The following is a 25,640-nucleotide window of genomic DNA, read 5'->3' on the forward strand; positions in this document are numbered from 1 at the left end:
GGCTTGACAGCCAAGTCTAAACAGTAGTAAATTAGTACAAATTTATACTGATTTTACTCTAATAATCGTAATAAAAGCTTATAGATTTGGCACTAATTACATAAATGCCTAATGATCTTGAAAATTACTCTGGTTAGAAATATATTACTAATCTAAACTTTGTTGTTGGCTGGCTCTGAAAAATCAGAACATTAGAGATGGTTCGCTTCACTTGTGCAAAGCACTTTAAATTGTTCAAGTAGTTTAACATATTCAAGAAGAAAATAAAGAGCATTTAACTTTATTTACAGCCATAAGTGGAATTGGGAACCGAGCTGAACTTAGAAACTTTGACCGAAAGAGCAGGATGTGGGCCAAGATGCAAGCGTGGGCCGGGCAGAGGAGCGGGCTCCCAGCGGGAAGGGTACAGAGTGTACGAATCGGCACTCTGCTCGGGGCCCTGAAACTGACTGCGGGCCCAGGAAGCGCCGCGGGGGGAGTCTACTCCTTTTTTCCTCTCTAGACCTGCTGAGGGGGTGGTACTCTTTAGAGCCGGGGTCCCAGCCACGGACATCTGTACCCTAGGCTCAGGCCTGCTAGGCTGCCGCGAAGTCTAGGCGCGGTCTAGGGGCCGCGCAGGGCGCGGGTTGTGCTGCGTGTTGGCAGGCCCGAGCCAGCAGCAGGCCAGGGTGGCTCATAGGGCGCGGGCGGGAGTGACTCTCGGGTCACGCGGGGGTCAAGCCGTGCTCTGTCCCTTGGGCCCGGGAAGATCCTAGTCGTCAGAGACAGAGTTGCACCTTGGAGGGAACAGGGACAAGGAAAAGGAAAGGTGTGCCTGGAGAAAATCGCGAGAAGAACCAGCGGAGGCCGGGCCGCTGAGCCCGGGGCGAGGCCGAGGCGGCCTCCGCTGCTTTAGCTGCTGCTGTCGGCTGGAGCTGCCACGGCAGCCGCCACCGCCTCCTCCGGGCGGGCGCGGGCGGGCGGGCGGGCGGAGTGGGGGACTCTCCCGGCGCTGACATTTGCAGGCTGCCCTCCTGATTGGTCCCCTCGCCGAGCTGCTCACGGGTTCATTCAACTGTTAAGCACCTCCCCGTCTCTCTAAAGGACATTATAATGCAAGAAGCCCCCTTTTTAACCACAAACCGAATTTTCTTTCATTTAGGTGATCTATATATATCTATATCGTATAGCTTATAGCTTATATCTATTTTAAATAACTTAAAGCCGCTAAAATTTGGGGGGGAACAGCTTTCGCCCTGGAGCGGTGCGCGATGCTGTCTCACGCCGACCTCCTGGACGCCAGGCTAGGTGAGTGCGCGCCTCTCGCCCGGGCAGCCAGGAGAAGCCCGGGCAGGAAATTGTCAATTTGTTCCTTATTTTACCTTAATGCGCCCTAAATGGACTAATTTCTTTAAAAGTAATTGTGCTGCATTAAAGTTTAATTTGATTTAACATCGTCTTTAAAAAAAAATCTATGGAATATGTAGATCCAAAAGGACTAGGGAAATGTTGTTACTTTTTGTTTTTCCTCCCCCCCCTTCTTCCCTCTCCCTTATTATTATTAAATTTCTTTTTGAACGGAGATCTACCCTGAGATAATTTGTTCGGAGGTGTTTTTCTTTCTCTCTTTTCCCTGCCTGTTTGCTTTGATTTGGGATTTTTTTTCTCCTCTTTTTTCCTTTCTCTCTCCCACTACCTCCTTCTCTACCCCTCATCAAAGTATGGTTGAATTTGTAAAAATCTTGCATAAAAGAGAAGTCTCTGCAATCGAGGCGGATTTTCTGAGTGTGTTCACTGAGAAAGGAGAAAAGCCAAATTTATCCCTACAGGCATCCCCGCCTGCAAGGGACTCGGCATTGACAATGTCTGAGGGGAACGCGCCTTTTATTTCTCCGGAAAGAAAAGTTGAATTCTCTGAAGTTTGGTTCACTATTCTGTCTATAGAGTTTACTTGAGTTTCCTTAATGCGGTCTGGGTTGCTGAGCTCTGGGTTTCCGGTTTGGGAATCTTTGGTGATGGATGTGACTCCATTTTCCAAACACTTTCTCTGATTTGAGGGAGAGGCGGAGCTGATTTGGGTTGATTTCAGAGGGTGGAAGGCTTGGAGAATTATTCATCTTCCCAAAGTGAGAGCGAATCGGCTGAGGGCCGGCGGTAGAGTTCGCTAAGCTGCCTAAGCGCAGGTGGGGCAGCAACCAAGGAATCGTTTAATTTTCTTTCTTTCTTTTCTACCCCCTCACCCCCACCCCGCCTACCCCAACCTGGTCCGAGGTCCAAGGGGCTTCAGGGGTACTGTTCGTGAAAGGGACTCGGAGGCACGTTTCTTTGCCGGGACTGGGAGTGTTTCATTGCGGGAGATACGAAAGCATGTGCTGTATACTACGGGAACTGGCTGCCGGGAGAGGGGAAAGGGCCGGGAGATGGTACTCCAACCTGGCTGTCCAAATTCTGGGGAACCCAGCTGAGGATCCCGGGAGTTTCCTCTGTAGGGCGAACGTGGGCGCGGAGGGAGCCGAGGATGGGGCTGAAGGAGGACCGCGAAGTGAGGACTGTCTCTCTTGGCATCGCCAGGAAAGTAGTGACCGCGATCCCCTTGCCTCCTCAGGTATGAAAGATGCCGCTGAGCTTCTGGGCCACCGGGAGGCGGTGAAGTGTAGGCTGGGCGTGGGGGGCTCCGACCCTGGGGGCCATCCGGGGGACCTAGCGCCCAACTCCGACCCAGTCGAGGGAGCGACTCTGCTGCCCGGGGAGGACATCACTACAGTGGGCTCTACGCCGGCCTCGCTGGCGGTGAGCGCAAAGGACCCGGACAAACAGCCGGGGCCCCAAGGCGGCCCGAACCCCAGCCAAGCCGGCCAGCAGCAGGGCCAACAAAAACAGAAGCGCCACCGGACGCGCTTCACGCCCGCGCAGCTCAACGAGTTGGAGAGGAGCTTCGCGAAGACTCACTACCCCGACATCTTTATGCGCGAGGAGCTGGCGCTGCGTATCGGGCTGACCGAGTCCCGAGTGCAGGTACACCGGGCTTGGGCGCCGGGGCAGCAGACAAGGAGGGGCGGGAGGATATGGGCAAAAGCAGTGGGGTCTTTTCCTTGACGGGGTCCTGGGCTTGCGCTTCGGCTGCCTGTGAGTTCCGTGGACAAGCAGGGCCCCCTTCTCCCACCAGTAGAGTCACATTCCCACAGAAACCCCTCAAAAGTGAAGCCGGCGTCGTTCGACTGTTAGGTCGTCTCATTCGTCTTGACTGGGAAGGGAAGCTCCGAATCTCCCAGCCTCCGCACCTCCCAGCCTCTGCGTCTCCCTGGCGGCTAAGCCGAGCGCGCACCTCCACTCCAGCTCGAGTTATTGACAAGTATTTCATTACCCCCTAATGAGTCTGTGTAAGGCGTCTAGATAAATGCGGGAATGCAACAGTTATCCAGAAAACTTGAAAAGGGAGAAAATAAGACATAATGGCACCTTTAAAAAAAACAAACCCACATCTGAGGTTCACCGTGTAGCTTTATTCTTCTGAACATCTCCCTCCCGCCGCTCTTCGACAAAATACCCCGAGCTTTGAGGTTTGCAAAGGTTTTAAACTTTGATGATCTACCAGTGCGCTGAGGGAGGCTGAAGAGATCCCCTACAGTCTGTGAGCCCCGGTTTTCCCCTAAGGAAACTGGGAGGAGGGTGATGAAGGCTTTCTGTTGTAGATATCCGATCTGAAGAAAGGACATTTAGGACAGGAAAGATTGACAGGTAGTAGACGAAATCATTACTGACCCCTTGTTCTCGTCCAACCATCCTCCAAGTTGTAAATTATATATAACTTATAAAACCACACCTATAACTTTTCTGAAAATTAGGGGGAAAAAAGTATAAGCCCAGCGAATCTCAGATTTTTTTTTTGGCTTCTTAATAGAATGAAAACAATATATCAGATATTTTATGGACAAGTGTGGAGGTGAAATTCCAAGTCCCGCAGTTGGTCTTGAGCTATCCAGGGTTCTGAAAACCCTCCTTTCCTGTCTCCGATGTGATATTTCTGTCATGCTGAGTATCAACTATAGCTGTAGGTGCTTTAACAAATTAAGTTTAAAAATATCAGTTCCTTTATATTTTATCTAAGAAGTAAGAGGCAAGGGTGTCCATAATCACAGGGTTGAATATTTCTGTCTTTGTGTGACATTTTAAAGATAATCTAACCTGGAAAAATAGCATATGCTTCTGTTCTAAATAGTCAGCAAATGGATATTATCATTGGGGACTTAAAGTGGTCAGATTAATATAGAAATAATCAAGGTATAATATAGATTAACATTTTTACTCAGTATAAGTCTGGGTGGTTTCATTAGTGAACTTTGGAAGCTGTGAACCATGGGCCATTGAAATTAAACACCCAAAGAGTGTTAATTGCATTGTGCAGATATATACTATTGTGCAGATATATACTATTTACGTTTTTTAAAAATTTTACTTACCTTTTCTTTTGAAATCTGAAGTTGAGTCCAAACCTTAACAGAAATACACAATTTCAATACTTCCATTAAGGCTAATGATAATACTGGCTTGTTAAAATCTCGTAAGTTCAAAATTCATAAATTTGCTTTTTGTCCCTCAAGAGAAGTACAACCTGATAATTTTTGTTTTAAAGAGTAAAATGATGTTGCTTAACCTAGACATAGTGGTAATTAGTTTGAATTAAAATAGAACTTAGAATCACAAATAAAATATAATTGGACAACTGACTTTATGAAAAAAGAAAATGAGGTCTATTAAACTTTATTAGGTCTTCCAAAGGTTAATGGCAGTGATTCTTTTAATATAAAAAGTTGTAAATGAAATAAAATACAAACTATGTTATAGAAAGTTATTTTCAAAAAATACACAAAAGAATAATCAAGAAGAAAAAGACAAAGTACTTTAATTGTTCTAGCATAATGTTCAACAAAAGATAATAGCTTGAGGCTGATGATAGGAACAATTTAATAGAATGGCAATTTCAATATTTTTAAAAATAATGTTTCATAGTTTAAAAAGTAATCAGATCAACATAACCTTCTTAATTAACATTTCAGAATGATTAACATTATGTAATATAATGCAAAAATAATTTATGGAAAATGTATTTACTTCACAATTCACTGTACCATTGCTCCTTGACCAAATTCAAATTAAATAGTAATTGGTTTATGTTTTTATATGATGAGTCCTTCATAGTTTTCTTTATAGTTAACAGATTGCCACACATTCTTTTCAGTATGTGGGCCACTGCACTGATTAAAAATGATCTAAATATTTAATTTATTACAATTGTATGTTTTTAAAGATGCTTTTTAATTCTAGACTAACTGATCCAACACACTTATTTTTATCTATATCTGGTATATATCATACTTTTTAAGCATTTATTAAAGCACCTCTACTTACATGGAGGCCAATTCCATGTCTGATATCGCTCCCTTTTTCTGGCTAGTGTAATAAAACCATTCCTTTTATAGCATGCCATTATTAGAAACCAATTTCAGAATTATTTATAACCTGGAATGGCTTATTAAGCAGCAATGCGAGAATCATGCAAATTACGCGATCAAATGCAATATAATAAGCATAATCATTAGTCTCTAGCACGGATTAATTAACTTTCAATATTTTATTTACATAAAAACCAAATCAGTGAAATAACTTCTGCACAGTCAGGCTTGCCTTTCAATATTTTATACGAACAAAAATAATGTGCTGTAATTCCATTGACCGTGTCCCCCAGAATGGCCCTGTCACCTGCCACATCTTAATAGGGGGACAAGCTGAGAGTATTTTCTAGTTTTCTAATGGAATGAGAAATTGCATTTTCTTCCTCTCCCAGCACTATTAAAGTGTAATGAATTCGGCCCAGAGTTCACGGCTGGCTGATCGAAATGAACCTGAGATCTCGGCTTTAATACAGCTCCCCAGATTTCCTCCCAAATCTTCACATTAATCATTTGCTGGATTCCAATGAGATCTTCATAAAGCATTTGCTTCGAGGGGGAAAAAAGTAATATTCTCTCTTTCTTCCTCTCTTTCTCTATTTCTGAGCCATTTATAGTTGGGGAATTAAACGGGCTATATATTTTAAAATACATTTACAGTATGTCTATATTACTGTAACAGCAGATATCATGAAAGTGGATTTTTAAATTCCAACCTCCATTAGATTCTCACTGTTGTATTAAGCATTTTCTGAGAAGAGCTGCATTTCAAACTGAGTACAAAGTTGGCCCGTGGCTGCGGTTAATATATTTTCTGCAGTTGTCATCTGTGCATTCTCAAAATCTCCCTTAGGTTTTGCCTGCATTTTAATCCGTCATGCTCTAGTTTTCAAGTGGAAACATTCACATTTTAAAAACATATGCATCATAGCTTGGAACGGAGGTGCTCAGACCCCATGCAGATTTTTTTCCCAACCCCAGTAAGCCATGAAACATAAAAAATTTTGTAGCCATCATTTGACTACTAACCCTCAAACATAATTGAGCACTATTTTTCGATTATCCCTATAATATTTAGTTCTTTAACAGCTGTTCTTTTCCACCTGTGTCTAAGGTTCAGAAACCTTTCTAGTGGGTGTGTTTTACACTGAAATCCTATGGGGCAATCCTGCCCCCCTTCTTTCTTTCTGCTGCTTCTCTTCCCGCTCCCCCACAGATGTCCGCCACCTTCCTCCCCCACGTTCCAAACATTCAGACATTCTCAGGACTCATTGACACTTTGCAGGATGTTAGGAACCAGTGTTTATAGATACCTTTCAGAATATACCTCGGTGTGGAATGTGAGATGGAACTGTTTGGACATAGACACCATCCCTGTCTAGGGCTTCAGCCAGTCTACCTCCCCCCATTCCAGCCGTGGATGGGGAATGCAAAGTGACCTGTGGCCGCAGGTCTCCTCGCCTTGTTTTCCTTGGCTCCTGCGGGTTACTCTCCGCTCCAGGCCACTAACAGCTCAATTCGCTGCCGGCAGCATTGATCCCAGTTACTATCAAGGGCCCCGCAGCCTCATTAATCCGTCGTGCCACCAACTCAAAGGGCTTTAGCAAGTAAGGGACCCAGCATATTTATACAGTCCGGAACTTGGGGTAGGCAGAAACATGGCAAATGGGGTAGAAATCAGAGAAAGATAATATGGTGGGCAATGGTGAGAGTGTTGTGGCAGGGCCAGGCCCGACCCAAAGATAGGAGATAATTCTAGATTGCAAAGCCGTTCACACTGTTAAGCGTACAGTGTCTCCACTTGCACGGGTGTAACACACCTCTGTGAATAGCTGGCTCGCCAACAACGGGTCAGTTGCGTCCATACTCATAACCCTTTATCTTGCAGAATAAACACTGAACATTGGCTTGGATTAATGGATAAATGGCCTTTTGGTCACGAATATGGTCAAATTGCGTTTGCCAAATTCTAAAAGAAAACTCATCAGTACCTGAGCTGTGTCTCACATCATTTGCATTTATGCATAGTAAACCTCCACCTAACTAGATGTTAAACAGAAAGCCTGCCATGTAGGTATGCTGCGAATTATTGTGATGATTTTTTAAAATATCGAATTAAAAAAATAAATATCAAATTCAAATATAAGGAGACAGGAGGCTACCTTGGTCAGGCAGGTCTGACATCTTTAAGAAGAAACTTTCTTTCCCGTGGTAGCGAATATGACATTAATAGGCAAATTTGTTTGGTAAGTTCAGAAGTTCAGGGTTATTGTGAATAAAGAATAAGTAGAAGGTTTATTTTTATTTGGAGTATATTTTATCAAACACATCTCCTTTAAAAAGATATGTAGCTATTGGATCTATGCAATATTAAATTTGATTCATTACTAGTGTGAGCTTTAAACCTGATCTTTAATTTGTAGTCAGAATATTTGCTTTCAGTTATAGATGAAACAGAGGAAACAGAGAGGGGGGACTTGTGGAACTGGAGGCCCTATAGCCTCCTGTCCTCAGTAAGTTTCTTAAAATAGACTGGCAGGCACCGGGCTCGGGCAGCAGATTCCAGTGTATCTGCACAGCTCAGATAAAAGTTGCCGTTAGAGGGGTTTGAGAATGAGGCAAGGAGACTTGTGGCAGAAGCACCAGTCGCTAGAAATCACAAGTCACGGTGGCGACCCAAACAACACCGTAGCTCAGTGCCGCTCACTTTCCCACATGGATCACTATATTAACCTCTCCGCTCTGTCATCCGTGGCGTTAGGGGTTTTCCTTTGTCTTTCGATTTTGAGACCGGCTATGTCATGCACAGCCTTTCATCAATTTCCAAATTTCCAGCGTTTCTGAAAATTCTATACCCCATCAGTGTTATAAGGCACGCTATTAAGCCACATGGGTACACATGTTTATCTTCATTTGTACACCTGTGGGTCCAATTTTGACACATGCCTGCCTGCAGACTTGTGCATCTAAGCAGTGCACAGAATGTGCCAGCATGCTGGGGCGTGGTGAAGGCCGCGCGCTGTGGTGTGTTCGCACCGAGTGTAGGAGCTCGGGGGGCACGACTACTCAGGACCCCGGAAGTGAGCGCTTGCTGAGTGCCCCGGGCGCCGGTTTTCTCCAGCTGACCAAAAACCGCGGTCTCTGGCTGGCCGTGGGTGGGGGGGCGCGTTGGGTCGAAGGCGCTTGTTCCATCTGGGGCAGGGTCTGACGCAGGTTTCTCAGGCTCAAGCCCCCGCCCCTCCGGGCCGGTCGGCTTGCTGATAGCCCTCTGTCTGTCTCCCGCCCCGCCCGCTGCAGGTCTGGTTCCAGAACCGGCGCGCTAAGTGGAAGAAGCGCAAGAAGACCACCAACGTGTTCCGCGCGCCGGGGACGCTGCTGCCCACGCCAGGCCTGCCTCAGTTTCCGTCAGCCGCCGCCGCGGCCGCCGCCGCCATGGGCGACAGCCTGTGCTCCTTCCACGCCAACGACACCCGCTGGGCGGCGGCCGCTATGCCGGGCGTGTCACAGCTCCCGCTGCCGCCGGCTCTGGGCAGGCAGCAAGCCATGGCGCAGTCGCTGTCCCAGTGCAGCTTGGCGGCCGGGCCGCCGCCCAACTCCATGGGCCTATCCAACAGCCTGGCGGGCTCCAACGGCGCGGGGCTGCAGTCGCATCTTTACCAGCCCGCCTTCCCCGGCATGGTGCCCGCCTCCCTCCCCGGCCCCAGCAACGTCTCCGGCTCGCCCCAGCTCTGCAGCTCCCCGGACAGCAGCGACGTGTGGCGGGGCACGAGCATCGCCTCCCTCCGCCGCAAGGCGCTAGAGCACACAGTCTCCATGAGCTTCACTTAATGCAGCCGCGCCCTGCCTGCTCCGCCCCCGGCGCCGCCTCCAGGGCCGTCCCGAGGTCCTTCGGCGCGCGCCCGGGCCCCCGCTCCCTGCCCGGGCCCCTGCCCCGGGGCCCTGCCCCATCCCCGCCCGGCCTCCGCCACTTCTCGTTTCGTTCTCTCCTCTCTCGTTCGCTCTCTCGGGCTCACCCCAAGCCCCAGCCCGCGAGGCCTCCCCTCCGCCTGATTTCGCTCGCCCCGGTCCCCTCCCCGCCCCCGCCCCCCCCAGCTCCTCTTCCCGTCTCGCCTAATCTTCCCTGACCCCTTCTCCCGCGCCTCGCCCTACCCTTCGCAGCTACCCCCGGCCACCCGGCTCGCACGTAGCGTGCTCGCGCCCTCCTCCCAGCCTTCCGACTGGCGGCATTCTCACCTACACCTTCAACACGACGCCTACGACCCCTCGCCCGCCGCCTCCCCCTCGGGTCCCTTCTTTACCCGCACCTCACACCCCTCCTCCCGCGCCCTGCAAAAAGCATCCTTCCCGCCATTTTACTTACCAGGGAGTCGACTCAGGATCTGAAATCAGACACCAATGGACTGGTTTGTGGGCAGAAACACACACACTCGCACTCTCGCTCACTCTCAGACACTACATACACTCGCGCACACACACATACACAGTGCACCTAGGTCACACACGGACGTGTTCAAGGGACAGCACAATGTTAGGGATTTTCGTCTTAAAGGAGGACAAGCATCTGCTACAACCGCCTCATCGGAGGGCCCAACGGACGTAATTTGATTTATCCCTGTATTCTTTCTCCGAACTCCTGTTTTTTGTTTTTGTTTTTGTTTTTTTTTTCCCTCTCCCACCACCAGACCCTTGACCCATACACCCAGTCACATCCATGCAGCCCTCTATTGGCTTGGAAAAGAACACTTTTATTTTATCTTACTTTTATTTTCTTAAGCACAACTGTGTGAGGTTATTGAAGGGAAGGCTTCTCAGGAGGAACATGCCAGTGGATTGGGTGGCTGGAGTAGACTAAAGCAGTCATATGAAGAAGAAGAGGTGATCCTACCCATTTTGATAAGTCTTTATAAGGAAGAATAAAGTAACCGTAAGAAAATTTTCCTTTTGTAAAAGTAAAAGCCACATCTCTTTTCTGGATCCTTCAGGACTGGGGTTTGTTTGCTTCCTTTTCCGTTTCTCTCTCCTCGCTGCTCTGTGCCCTAGGTTGTTTTGTGGTCGTCCTGTCGTCCCTCGTGCCCCTCGGCCACCGCCCTGGCCCTTGCTGGCTGCCGATGGGTGCACTTGGACATCTACAACCCTGCAACTTTGTACAGAGAAACACAATCAGCTCTTTCTGCATGTGCTGGTCAAATCCAAACCCAGAGAACAGAAGCGCTTTCGAAGAATGAACAAACATGTGAAATAGGATGTTTTGTGTAGATAAAGCATTCTTGTTACATACTGGTCAATTTGTGATATGTTTTAACTTATTGTCTGTGCTTATTTATGGAATTTGGTTTTCTTAATAAATGTTTGAGCTACTATAAAAGCATATTATTTGACTTTTCCGGACAAGTTTATATCAAGTTAAATGTAAATGGTTAAAATAAAATCATTTTCAGTATGTGATATGGAGAATGATGGGTTTTGTTGTGGCTGAATTTCAGGAGAGGGTCTCATGGGGGAGGGGGAGAGAGCTCGTCCTGTGGGCTCTCAATTCGAGCTCGACCCTGCGGCGGGATCCCCGAGTTGGGGATCCCCAGGTCTCCACGGTTTCCGAGTTGCACCGCAGCCCTGGCAGCGCTGTCCCACACAGCTTCTGGGCGAAGAGGCAGCGCCTCGAATCGAATCGCAGGCCGGAAGTTAGGGGGTCGGCGCGGAGGGCCTCACGCGAGCGAGCTCGAGGCCTCGCGAGGCTTTGAGCGGCCCTGGGCCCAGGAAGTCCGAGATAGGCCTCAGGGCCCAGCTGCCGGCACTAAAAGCAGGGCGGGGAGTTGATAAGCTTTGCGCGTGGACGGTTTCCCGTGGGCAAAGGAGTGGAGGGCGAGCGTGGTCCGGCTGCGTGCGTGTGTGAGGGGCAGGCCGTAGGCGAGAGGAAGGATCATAGTGAAGGAAGCCTGGGAAGCTTCCGGTGTCATCTGACCCCAGGTACACAGGTACACAGTGGCTGTGAAGGGGCCCGGGTGGAGGGAGGTGGAGTGCGCCAGAGTGTGGGGGAAGGTCGTGATTTCCTTTCCTAGGCCCTAGGCCTCCGGCCTTCTGAAAGAGGCCACCCGGTCCCTTTGGGTCCTCAGGATGTAGGCTGGGCTTCCGGTACTGGGACTTGGGACCTCCCGAGTGGAGGGAAACTGCACATCATAAAAAGTTCCCCGGGACTACCTGGCTTTGGGCTGTGCCTCTCAGGTTTTGCCTCATCTGGCCACTCTCATTTTCTCAGGGTCCTCACTTGGTGCAAGTTATATTCGAATATATCCACGTGCTCGGGGGACAGCTCCACACTAACTAGTAGCGAAAATTGCTGTTTCTTTGGTAGTCTGGGAGGGAAGGTTGGGGGTGTGTTTTAAACTTGGAGGCAAATCAATATCACAGGCATTCTTTGGAAGACTAATCAAAATCGATCTTGTAGTTTAAAATTTAAGGGTCATTATAGGCATTGAGAGTGCACCCTTTCCCATGGGAAGATTTCTCATTTGGTTGCCACTGAGTAAATCCTAAAAAGACCCTCGCCCTAGAATATAGTTTTGAACCGCTGGGCTACATGTGAATTCTAGGAACTATTAATTGTTACTCAGCTAAGAGCAGTGAAATCTCCTCGAAGGCAAGACAAAAAGCCATGATTTTCTATGATAAAGAAAAATTATATCTTCGTGTTGCCTTAGGAATTAGAGGTAAAATTGGTGGGTAGGGTTCACCGAATATTTCAATTCTACATTTTCTAAACATATTTTTAGTATTAAGTTAAAATATTAAAGAAGATAAAAACATGCTCATTTGGGATTTCAGATAAAAATGGAGCATTTCTGTATTTTAGAATTCCAGAATTTAGCGACATAATCACATTTCTGAAATGTCTGTAGATGAAAAATATGTTTTCTTGTTTTTACATTTCATCATATTCTCTCTTAGTGCTTTTTAAAAAAAAAATTGAAATCGTAGCTACTGTAATCTCAAGTCACATTTAAGAGATCAGTACAAATTATAGATTGCTTTGCCAGTGAGCATGGAAGGTTGTTTACAAGGATGCTAATTTTACAGCTTTTTTATGCTGCTATAAAGCATAACTTTATGATGTAGGAATGCAATAAAGGATGCTAAATGGAATCTTTAAAAATTGTATTTCTCAAAGGCAAGGGAAATCTTTCATTTGAAAAAAAATGGGCCAACTCAGAACACTGATGAGAAGTTACAAATCAACTGAAGTGATAGATGCTTTCAAAGATACTTATATTTCATAATATAGTGGTTATTTATCAATATTATAATGAAAGTGTACATTTTTTCACTTGACCTGACTTTAGAATAATATTTGTTTCTATAGCAATAGATTTCTGTATTAAGAATTCTGGATATTTTTAATGTTATATATGCTATTAACATAAGGGAAGGCAATCTGGTCTAAATTGTTAAAGTTGACAGTTTAGGAAAGATAAAAATGAGAGAATGAAAACCTTAATCATAAGTCTGAAAGATTTCTGCATTTTGAGGGAGGGAAAAAAATCCAAAAATAAAACTTCTTAGTATTTTTTGCTTTTTATCAGCAGCAATTGTGTCTTGAACTGTTGACATTACAGTAATAATTACATTAAAAAATCAAGGCAATAATGATGACTGATATTAGAACACAAGGTAGATAAGTACAACATGTGGGATGTTCTGCCTCTAATGAATTGTACTTTTTGCTGAGTTGCCTGTTTTGGCATTGAATACTGTCACCACATGCTGGCTAGGAAAAAGTCAAAGTTTATCATGATGTTACTATGTGATTGATTTATTTGAATATACATATTCATCCTTGTGTATTTTTCCCCCCTCAAGATTGGTACTAAATATATGTGGCATAACATGATGGCCTGTTAATGATGTGCACTTAGTTTACCTTTTGTTGATGGTGGAAGAAATAGGGTATAGGAATTCAACCTACCAAAGATGGTGTTAAGTGTTAAATACAAAATAGGATGTGGAGTAGTTTGGGTAAATCAAGGTAGATGTAAGTGGAGAATATGGATGAAATCCTAACATTGGAGCCATTTGTTTGATGTCCTCAATGACTGCTTCCTGTAAAAATGAAAATGTTTTTAATTTGGGTTGTGGACTGTATTTTAATTTTTAGGATAAAGAAAAAACTGAGCCCACAAAGATGTGTCTTCTAGTAATGGCGGTAGTTAACCTGTCAGTTGAAAGAATGTAACCTTCCTTTTCTCCTTTTTCTGACATAAAGGTAATCTCATCTGAGGGCATTTATGTGAAGAAGTAACAGCATGGCATGGTGAAACTACTGGCTCATTAATCCTGGCATCTACTTCCTACAGGGTTCCTTGATTAGTTAGATTCATTCGGTGGGCATTTCGGAGTTTTTGATTTGTCACCATTGACTAGGTTCACTGAGTTCAGGCTAAATTGAGCCAGAAGCAATGTTTATTAGTAATTTTGTAGTACAGGCTACCCTAATAATTCAGCCCAAATATCTCATCTGAAAAATATCCATTCACCCTCGCTTCTAATGTGGGTTGCAGCTGTGTTCATAGGGAATTGAAAGAACACAAGTGATTGGGCATGTATTTTCTAAATTATTAATATGATGGCTAATAGCTGTAAACCCATCCTTGTATCCAATGCAGAAATTAAGATTAATTTTAAAAATGAAAGCAGCAACAAAGGGGGGCACCCCCTGCCTGGCTCTTTGCTCTCATCAGTACAGAGCTTTTGGTATAAGAACCGTGGCCTGTTTAGCATGTGGTCATTATAGAGAGAAACAGAACAATGCCTTTTGCTTTTCTTTTTGCGTGCTCCACCAAAATAAGACATGCATTTATAAGATTTACTAGAAAGTGCTTTTAAGGAATTTTAGGCACAAGCCAGGAAGAGGCCCTCTCTTGATTTTGATAAAGTCATAATCAGTCTTTAAGCAGGTGTAATTAGTTGTTTGTGCGATTAAACTCATCGTCTTTCCACATGATCAAATAGTGTATATATCCAAGTTTCCATCTTTAAAGCTGAGTTGAATTTGAGAGAGACTTGTTGCAGTTGCTCATGCTGCCACAATCCCCTTTACGTCTGAGTTGAAGTAATTCACAAGTAGCAGGGTTAATTAACCCACACGACATATAGAGTATATGTTCTTTATATCTTTCACTGAAATGTCACAGGTCTTTATATGCTTTTGCTCACAGTCATTACTGAATCTGTTTAAGATAAACAAGGTCAGATTAAGAACTCTAGAAACCCTTACTGAAAAGATGATATTTGATTCTTAAGAAATTAAAAAATAAAAGTACTAGTAAAACACAAAACATAGGTATACTGACAGTAAAATAAGTTCTTTCTAGATTTTATAATTGCAGAATTCTGAATGAGTTCAATAAGGCTGAGCTGGTTTCTCTTCTTGCTGCCCTTGTGTTATTAATCATCACATGCTTAGTCTGCCATTGGTACTCCAACAGTGATTTCAGAAAGAATATTTTCAGATGGTGTTTATTACTTTTCCTCTAGTACCTTACATTTGAACCCTGTTTTTCAGCTTACAGAGCACACTATCTCTTTTTAATCATCATGTCACCTTTATGAAGTAGATATTATAATGCTTATTTTACAGATGAAGATATTGAAACTCACAGAGACTAAATGACTTGTCCAAGGTCACATATACCTAATAAGTGGCAGAGATAATTTTTTAGGTTAGGTCTTCAGATCTTTCAGTGAAACCATTGTATATGTGACATGTAGATATTGTTTTTATTAAAATATTTTCAAGGAAGAAACTAAATCACTTCCTTTACTTAGAGGTTTAACAATCCAGCCCTGTTATTTAAACAGGACAGATGATTTTTGACAGGACATGATAGCTGCATTAAAATTAACATGGTTTCAAGAGTCTAGAAAACACCTTTCCTCTTGAACTTTACCCTCTCTCTAGAAATGAATTCAAGATGGTTCTACCACACCAACGAGAAGACTCTATTGTGTGAAGAATCTTTATCAATGGAGTTGTTTTCTTGTGATTTGAGCTTTGGGCTGATGTAACAAGCAACCTGGGAATGGGCTCTGAGAGTACTTTGGGGGAGGGTGTGCTGGCATTGTAAGGGGAAGGGAATGGTTTGACTATCCACAAGGGAAAGCATTCTTGAATCCCTTGGTGCTACAGATATGTTTCTTTTTTTTCCCTGCAAGATTTTATAGGGAGATCTTTTGATATTGCTTAATATATTAAATAGTCACAACTCAGGATAATCTGTTTCTCATTTTTCTGTCCTTCACATATTAGAGACCCACTGTCAATCATAGAGTCATAAAATCTTAGCATTTGAAGGGATATTTGAAATTACCTAGTTCACATTCCCCGATTACAGTTGTTATTTTTCTTTTATCGCCAAGTGGACTTGCAGATTCTGGTTGATCACAAGACAGATCTCCAATATTGGCCCAACAGCCAGGGAGTCCTTCGTTTTATTGACCTAGTCTGCTTCCTATTCTTGCAGTTACAGTCTTGCCTCATTATGACTTTACATCACATTTCTCAGTACTGAGCTGATTTTCATTTTTAGCCTTCTGTTAATATTTCTATCAGTATAAGACTAGGTTATGGTATGGTACCACATAATCCTTTCTCTGACTTTACACAACCTTGCTCACAAAAATTCCACTGTAAATTAAGTGATTCTCAAGGACAGCTCCCCTTCATGTAGTGACTCAGAGATCCAAACTGTTTTCATTTTGTGGTTTGACCACCTCATTATGGGGTTTCCACAGTCTTTTGGGAAGGAGAAGAGAGAGCTTCACGGCTCTAATTGGCTCTAATGCTTTGGCTTGGAAACTTCTGCTCATGGTCCAATAAGCAGGAACTGGTTACATGGCTTCCTCTAACTGCAAGAGGGCTGGCCAGTGTAGGGGAGCACATGGATATTCAGTGAGTAGAAAATATCTCCACAGTCTTACTTTCTCTGTCATAAGCACCTTTAGTTCCTTTAACTAAACATGTTTTTCCTGTAACATGTTTTTCATACTTAGAAGTCAACAACTACTTTTTTGTGCTTATTATCAAGACAGCAGAGATGGGGGTGCCAGAGAAATAGATGATGTACAAGCTTTGTTTTCTCTCTCTCTCTCTCTTTTAAAGATTTATTTATTTATTTTAGAGAGATAGAGCTTGGGGGAAGGTGTAGAGGGAGAGGAAGAGAGAGAATCCTAAGCAGACTCCCTGCTTAGTGCAGAGCCTAATGTGGGGCTCCATTTCAATGATCCTGAGGTCATGACCTGAGCTGAAACCAAGAGTCTTAACTGACTGAGGCACCCAGACGCTCCAATGTCCAAGCTCTTGAGGATCCTACATATAGATGGTGAGATAAGACAAGTATGTTTTTAGAAGAAAACTACACAAGGCCATTTTTGATGGTTTGATCAAGTGCTAAGTACTCTGACCTATATAATAAATACAGTGCAAATTCGAAGAAGTAGGGTATCATTGGGGCTAGAATTCCCGGGCAAGGCTTCCTGAAGGAACTGGGCCTCATAGGATAGCAGTATCTCCCTTTAGGATTTTCTTCTCCACTTTACTGAAATTCTTTGACTTCTCCTTGTGGGCTTTATATTCAGATCAATAAATTAGGTGTTGTGGTATATTTATCTCTATTATTACACAGTTCTCTATTATCGTCCTAAATTTGGAGCCATTGATCAGATTTAGGTCTCTAATGACTAGGACAAGCTATGGTGGACCATCTGCCATACTCACATTACTAGCCATTTATAATCTCATATAGTGTTATAGTATCACTGATGGATAGTATGTAGTGTTGATACAGTATCACCACATGGATAAATCATAGCAATGTAATTCCCCAATATCTAGCATTGACTCTGGCACGTAGTAGGAGCTCAATAGATGTTTATTAAGTTGAATTTAGGTCAGATGTGTTAGTGTTAATGCTTCAAGCTTTTTACACTTGCTACTTGTCTGTTATATCTAGGGGAGTAGTTACCAATTAAAAAATATCTGCATTAAAGGGCATATATGATTATTAAGATGAAAAATAAATCGTTCCTGACTATAAGCAAAATTATATTTCATTCCCATAAAAAGAGACTATTCTCATCTTATGGTGAGCTCAGTGCTCACTTGGAGTAAACTAGTCACCCATGGGAGGCTAATTACCTTTCCCAAAGAGCTGGGCTACCATGTAGTGTCTTTACAAAGATAATTTAGTAAATGATGCCCTGGTATCTTGGAAGAGTTAATACGCCACTCTTAGAAACTCCAGTGACAGGATTGTTTCCCACAATAGAGGGAGGAGCACACGCGTGCCAGGAAACCTGCTATCTTAGATTTCCCTGTTGGAAGACTTAAGAGCTTCATTTTCATTTTAAGCCTAGTGGCTTCTCAGAGAACTGGTTGTATGCTATGAGACATTTCGGATTTGAAGAGCTATGATGAGAATTTTCTCTTTAGGCATGCTAACTCCATAGCAGGACCTAGAGGTTCTGCTAGGGGTTGCTTTGGACACCCTGGATTAGGAGATTGGTGCTTCTCAAGGACATTTTTTCCCCCCTTTTCACTGTAGAAGAACAGTCCTTGCCCCTGTTGTGCTGTAGTGGAGGACCATGAAGATAGGCAGCATGGTTTGAAAATGATCGTTGTAATCCTTGATCAGCTATTACCGAACTATGATCTCAGTTGTTTCTTAGCAGTTATGAGCTTCTATTTCCTCATCTCTCACCTGAGGTTCTTTCCCATTGCTGACCATCTCTAAGAATGCTGTAAGTCTGTATGGGCAACCAGTGTAGGGGTGTCAGTTTAAAAATACTTGTTAACCAGAGGCCTGGGCAGGTCTTTGTCTAATCTTCCTTTTAAAGGTATTGTTCTTTTATTTGGGAGGAGAGGATCTGCTTGTGAGTCAAGTCGGTCTTTTGTTAAGGGGGTGAAGAGGTGAGCACATAACATCAGTGCCGTGCTGAAGAGTTGCTGCCACTGACAACATCCCTCACCTCCTCGTAATAGGACCCAGGCAAGGTATTGGGACTGCATTGGGGTTATTTTCCGGAATAGGAAAGGAAGATTGGAGTATGCAAGAATTTAACTTTCCATAGAAAACATGGCTGTGCTAAGAAGTCCTCATCCCAGCCCTTAAATCATTAGTGCAACTGCGTTTTTATGTCATCCAGTAAAGTATGGTTAGTCCATGGATTCAACTGAAAAGGAGAAATTAGAAAGAAAATAGATGGTCTAGACATGTTCTCCTATCAGAAGCACTCAGTAAATTTTGGTTGGATTGACTGGATTTATATAGTACTAGTTCTTTGCATAAAGTTAGCAAGGCAACTGAACAACTACTTAGAAGTTGGCACGTGGTCCTGTCCGTGTATTTATTTAGTTGCCAAGGCAGTGCTAGGTGTTTATGGCCACATGGGAGAATGAAAAGAGTGGGCAGCTTAGTGGCTGTTCAGGTGAGTGCATGGACATAGGCCAGGAAGTATCTCTGCTCATACCTCTTTTTATGTATGGATGAAGGCAGAGAGTCCAGGGGGAAGTATGTGGAGTTTTTAGGAGGCTTGGGCTTTCTTCTCTCCCTCGACATTTTTAGTCAGGGCTTTCTCCTTCAAATCCTTTTCCCCATTCAAAATAGGAAATTAGCTGTTATCATTTACATTTTGACTGGATAAATTTAAAGCACTATGCTAACTCATCCATTTCAAACCCTTTACGTTTAGTGAGGAAGGAATATCTTTATTTTAATTTAAAAATTAACCATTAGGAAGCAAATAAGAATGATGTTGGAGATAGAGTGTTTGCACAGGGGCATTCTTCAGTTTAAGGAAATTATACCACACCTGAGACTGGCTCCCCAGATAAATCTACTTTAGTTGTACAGGGATCCTCCAGAAGTTGGAGAAAAAGGAGTGAAGAAAAATATTCTTGGTGTGGAAGGCAGAACATGAGTATACTTTGTTATTCTTCAAATGGTATATATATTCTTTTGTTTGTTGGACGTATTTCACAATAAGAAAAAACAATAAAATTATCATCTGTCATTTCCTCCCTGTCACAGTGTCCTGTCTTCAGATGTCAGCTTTTCTAGAGTAAAGAAGATTTTACAGATTTCCTTAGAGATTGATTGTCGAAAAACTTCTAAGGCTACAGAGGAACCTTCTACATTGTTCGCTTCTCCTAGGTGACATCCTGGGCTCCACAGTCACTTGGGCCATTTATCTCTCCTAGCTTTAAAGTAGTCTTCCCCACGCACTGCTCCCCTACAAAAGCAAAAACAACAACAACAAAAAAACCCAAACCACCTCTTTTTGTTCCCTATCTTTATTCCTCTGCTTTGAAATCCTCAGACTCTATTTTTATTATGTAATAAACTGCTTTCAGCTTCCTTCTTCCTTCCCTGTGGTAATCTTGTCGTTCCCTCTAGACAGGCAGTCCTCATCCTCCTGGCCCCAGATTTCTGCTGCCTCAGGGGCACCTGGAGCTGGGGTCAGGACTGAGGAGAACAAACACTTGGGCATGTTGCCCATGCATCCGTCAGGTAGCTGTGGTGAGGGGGCGAGGGAAGCTTAACTGGGTATAATACAGTATAATACAGGAAAGTCTGAGCATAGGGATAGGTTGAGACAATGAAATCTGAATTTTGGGAGAATGATATCTGGGACTTTGTCTCTTGTGTGTATTGATGATTAGTTTAAGTATTTCCTGGCCTGAATGCATGGCACCTGACGCTTCCTAGATGGTAAAAAAAAAAATTCATTGAATAAATGATACTGAGGTGGTAATAAGATGAAAATACAACATTGACTTTGAATTTAGGTACTGAAAAAGCGAAAGAGGAGTCAAATGATTTGCAGTGTAAAAGTAAAAAAATTATTTTGATGTGAGTTGCTTATCTAATTATCATGAACCACTGAGCAATTATATATAAAATCAATTACTTTAAAATGAAATTTGAGGTGTTTTTTTTTTTTTTGTAATAGTGGTAGGTTCTACTAGATGTTGTATCAGATAAATGGCTAATATACAAAATCTATAAAGAACTTACCAGGGGCAACTGGGTGGCTCAGATGGTTAAACATCTGCCTTCGACTCAGGTCATGATCCCAGTGTCCTGGAATCGAGCCCCACATCTGGCTCTGGCAGGGAGACTGCTTCTCCCTCTCCTTCTACTGCTCCCCCTGCTTTTGGTATCTGGTTCTCTCTGTCAAATAAATGAATAAAATCTTAAAAAATATTTTAAAAAAGTACTTACCAAACTCAACACCCAGGAAACAAAAAATCCAGTAAAGAAATGGTCAGAAGACATGAACAGACATTCCTCTGAAGAAGACATACAGATGGCCAACATCACTTATTGTCAGGGAAGTACAAATGAAAACCACAATGAGATACACCAGTTGGCATGGATAAAATTAATAGCTTAGGAAACAATAGATGTTGACAAAGATACGCAGAAATGGGATCCCTTTTATACTGTTGGTGGGAATGCAAACTGTGTAGCCACTCTGGAAAACAGTATGGAGTTTCCTCAAAAAGTTAAAAATAGAACTACTCTATGAGCCAGGAATTACACTGCTAGGTATTTATCCAAAGGATACAATCATGGTGATCAGAAGGGGCATGTGCACCCCAATGTTTATAGAAACAATGTCCACAATAGCTAAACTACGGAAAGAGCCCAGATATCCATCGAGTGATGAATGGATAAAGAAGATGTGGCATATAGATACACACTGGAATATTAGCCCTCAGAAAGAATGAAAACTTTCCATTTGCAATGGCATGGATGGAACTAGTGTGTATTATGCTAAGCAAGCTAAGTCTGTCAGAGAAAGATAAATACCCTATGATTTCACTCATATGTGGAATTTAAGAAACAAAACAGATGAATATAGGGGAAGGGAAAGAAGAATAAGGTGAAAAAGAGAGGGAGGCAAACCATCAGAGACTCTTAACTCTAGGGAGCAAACTGACTGTTACTGGAGGGAAGATGGGTGGGGGATGGGATAATTGGGTGATAGGTATTAAGAAGGGCACTTTATGTAATGAGCACTGGGCGTTATATGCAACTGATGAATCATGAAGTCCTTCCTCTGAAACTAATACTCCAATATGTGTTAACTAGCTTGAATTTAAATTAAAAAAAAACTTACTGAAACAAAATTCTACTAGATGTTAGATAGGCCGTATTAAGGTAGGAAGGAAGGAAGGTCACTGGTCGTCTAATCTTATTATTGCTGGTCAAATCATTCACACAAACTCTAGACCAGATGGTTATTTAGCAACAGCTTAGACATCTTCAAGAGACAGGAAACTCAGTACCTGATAAGGTATTTCATTTCTTCAAATATATTATTACACTGAAACTATCCTTCCTCTGTCTTATCCTTGATGTCTCAGAAAACAAGTCTGTAAACTTTATTATTACTTGACAGTTCTTCCCATGAGTAAAGACAGCTTTCCTATTCTCCTTCCTTTCCTAAAATCTTTGAAAAGATAAGGGGCTAGGGTCAGAGGTGCTGGGGTTTCCCAAGTTATCAAAAAATATGTTTATTTTTTAATTAAGTTTTTAAAAATTGAATTTAATTTTTTTTCAGTGCTCCAGCATTCATTGTTTATGCACCACACCCAGTGCTCCATGCAATATGTACCCTCCTTAATACCCACCACCAGGCTTACCCATTCCCCCCACCCCCGTCCCCTCCAAAACCCTCAGTTTCTTTCTCAGAGTCCACAGTCTCTCATGGTTCATCTTCCCCTCAAATTTCCCCCAACTCACTTCTCCTCTCCAACTCCCAGTGTCCTCCGTGTTATTCCTTATGCTCCACAAGTAAGAGAAACCATATGATAATTGACTCTTCTGCTTGACTTATTTCACTCAGCATAATCTCCTCCAGTCCTGTCCATGTTGATACAAAAGTTGGGTATTCATCCTTTCTGATGGAGGCGTAATACTCCATTGTATATATGTTTAGTGTGGTACCTGGGTGGTGTAGTTAGTTGAACCTCCACCTGTTGGTTTTAGTTCAGGCCATGATTTTGGGGTCATGAGATTGAGCCCTGGGTCAGCCTCCAAGCTCAGTGCAGAGTCTGCTTAAGATTTTCTCTCTCCCTTTGCCCCTACCGCTCGTACTCTCTCAAATAAGTCTTAAAACAAAAAACAAACAAACAAAAAACATGTTTAAGGTTTAAGGGCATCTGGGTGGCTCGGCAGGTTGAGGATCTGCCTTTGGCTTAGGTCATGATCCCGTGATCCTGGGATCAAGCCCCACATTGAACTCCTTGCTCCATGGGGAGTCTGCTTCTCCCTCTCCCTCTGCCTCCTGCTTCCCCTGCTTGTGCTCTCTCTTTTTGTCAAATAAATAAATAAATAAAATCTTTAAACGAAACAAAACAAAAACATGTTTAGTCATCTTTACTAAATAGAAGACTGATTTTATCTGTAAGGAGCATGGGGAGGTCCTTATTTTTTTTCCTATCCCAAACATTTTTTTAGGTGTTGATTTTTTTTTTTTAATCAGTATTTCTCAGTCTTAAGGGATGGGGTTTAAGAACCTCATTTTGAAGTTTGAGAACCACTATCTCATTCAGTGAAGCTGTCCAGATGAATGAAGTGTAATAGATGCTAATCTCAGGAATGGGTCTCACCTAAAATGCAATATTGAGCCTTTCTGATCTCTCTGCTAACAGCCTTGGAACAGTCTTAAGTCTTTTACTTGCTGAATAGTAACATCAGCTCCCATTAGCTCTCATTTACAAGCTTTCTTTTCCCATTGTTGTGGTCACAGATTTCTCAATTTTAGTTACACCTTCCCCCCATAGCACATGAGTTGAGTTCTTTTCAGTCTCCTTATCCTCAGCCCTTTAGGTTACTGCTGGTGTAGGATGGCCATCTGCTTTCAGCATTCAAGCTTTCTGAGATTACTTCTATGCTCTTCAACCTTATTTTTCTAAAGCTTTGTAAACATACAAATATTAATGCAACTCAGCATGAATGAAATCCACTTTTAATCCCTTCCTCCAGCTGATTATTTTTCTTTGGTTTATGGTCCCTTCTAATCCTCATATGATCTCAAAACTCTGAGATCGTTACCTGAGCTGAAATCAAGAGTTGGACACAGCCAACTGAGCCACCCAGGCGCCTCCCAAAAATAGATGGTATTTTGTATTCTGTTTTGTATATTTTCCATATTGAGGTATGTCTTCATATGTATAGTTTTAATGACTACAGCATATATAGTTTATATTCTTTTCTGATAATAGTGTTGTTTATTGTAAATATTGTTAAATATAAACACATATTTATTCATTCAAAATATATTTTGATTCCATAGCTCCGTCATTCAGTTAAGTACTAAGATTTGATGTGTGTGTGTGTGTGTGTGTGTGTGTGTGTGTGTATGTGTATGAGAGAGAGACAGAGAGAATGAGATCTGTGTGAAAACAAAACAAAGTCATTTGCAGCTGTACCATCCAGTACGGCAACCATTAGCTACATGTGGCTATTTAAGTTACATTAAATTAAAAGGACAGTTCCTCAGTCCCAGTGGCCACATTTTAAGTGCTCAAAAACCACATGTGATTAGTGGCTACAATGTTGGTTGTTAATATAGGAAGTTTTATGGGGCAGTGCTAACTTGTAGCACTCTAGGCTGGGGAGATATCTGGTTGTTCGCTTCTTGCTGAATTCTGTGGGACTTTGCTCTGTGCTGTAGCTGTGGAATTGAAAAATATAAGCGGACAATGAATTGTCCCCCACCCCAGAGGGTCTTTAAAGAAATGCATGTAAGTAAGAACTTACCTAGCCATGGGGTTTCAGTCTGGGTTTCAAAGTAAAATTTTAAAAAATGAGGTTAAGGGGAAATGAGGAAGGTGATTTTAACTACCGGGGGTATGGAACGGGAGGGATGAGCAGTTTGGGTCTACTGCTTCTGTGCTTGCTGTATATCACTACTTGAATCCACATTTCAGTGATTATCTCTGTCAGTGGTAACCAAAGATTGCTTTTTATATAAGGTTTTAAATTGGATCTGTAGGTAAATTTGGGGCTGTATCTTGGCCAGTTAGAGTGGGTATTTGAGAGACGTGGTGAGGAGTGAAGGAGGAGAGCAACTGTGATTCGAGACAGTTAGATGCATGTGTACACACACACACACAACACACACACACTCACACACACACACACTAAGCTTCTCCTCCAGCTATGTCATTACTGTTTCAGGAAAACAGCGGTCTTACCACTTACAGCTTGTCTGGTCCCTGATCTGAAATTAGCCATACTTCTTCCTCAGAGTGTCCTCAGTTCCCTGAAGATCTCAAAAATGGTTATACATCAAAACCCTGTGGACCTGGTCAGATGTGCTGTTACATTAATTATAATGCAGATCAGGGTTCTGAATTCTGTATGTAGATGTGCATAGAAAGCCTGTAGATGTGCACAAAGGAAAAGCTGTTGAAAAGGCTTGAATACATTGCACTGGTGCCAGGCATATTCATCACAGGCTAGTTACTGAGAATGCTGATGGATTTATTTAATGACGTAGGCAGTGTCAAGTATATAATGAGAGAGATTCAATTGAGCTAGTAGGGTTGAAAAATGTGTATGTATTTACTTCATTCTGATACCTCTCCTGCTCCAAAGCCCCCAAACAAATACAGTGGGCTTATAAAAATTTTGGAGTTTCAAATGGTGACTTAAAGGTAACCAATGAGTGTTTTTATGGGGACTTAAAATAATTCTAAAAATGGAAACTTACTTAAAAATGATAACCTGGTATCTTTGTTGTTGGCAATATTGGGGAATCACAAACTCATCATAGACTTGGTTTGTAACAGTGACTGTAAGAGGGTATTATGGTAGCCATTAATTTTTAAGATTATAAAAAATTCCACACATATATAAATATAGAGAGTACAATGAAGTCTCATGTATAAATTACCCATATCTAATAGTTTTTAAGATTTTAATTCTATTTGCTTTGTTCGTTCTTTTTTCCCTGTTTTAGTCTATTAAAGCATATCTCGGACATTGTACATTTTTCGATATGCATCTCTAAAAGTATGAATAAATATACTTTTCATACCCCCAACAATTATATATTTTTTGTTGGTATCATGCAGTTGATAATCAAATTTCTTTGACTATTTCAAAATGTCTTTTTAGAGTTAGTTAGAATCAGGTCCAAATAAGGTCC

The 25,640-nt window shown here is 42.6% G+C and overlaps 1 protein-coding gene across 1 annotated transcript; it reads left to right on the forward strand.

Moving 5' to 3' along the window:
• Window positions 1–1,250: 1,250 nt before the first annotated feature.
• On the forward strand, window positions 1,251–9,257 carry OTP (orthopedia homeobox; the record flags this gene model as incomplete). The annotated part of the gene is made up of 3 exons (XM_080804777.1): window positions 1,251–1,287; window positions 2,585–2,994; window positions 8,727–9,257. 3 exons carry the CDS (start codon window positions 1,251–1,253, stop codon window positions 9,255–9,257), a joined length of 978 nt encoding a protein of 325 aa, XP_080660903.1.
• Window positions 9,258–25,640: the final 16,383 nt, after the last annotated feature.

The sequence above is a fragment of the Martes martes genome (assembly GCF_963455335.1).
Source record: "Martes martes genome assembly, chromosome: 5".
In the NCBI taxonomy this organism is placed as follows: domain Eukaryota; kingdom Metazoa; phylum Chordata; class Mammalia; order Carnivora; family Mustelidae; genus Martes; species Martes martes.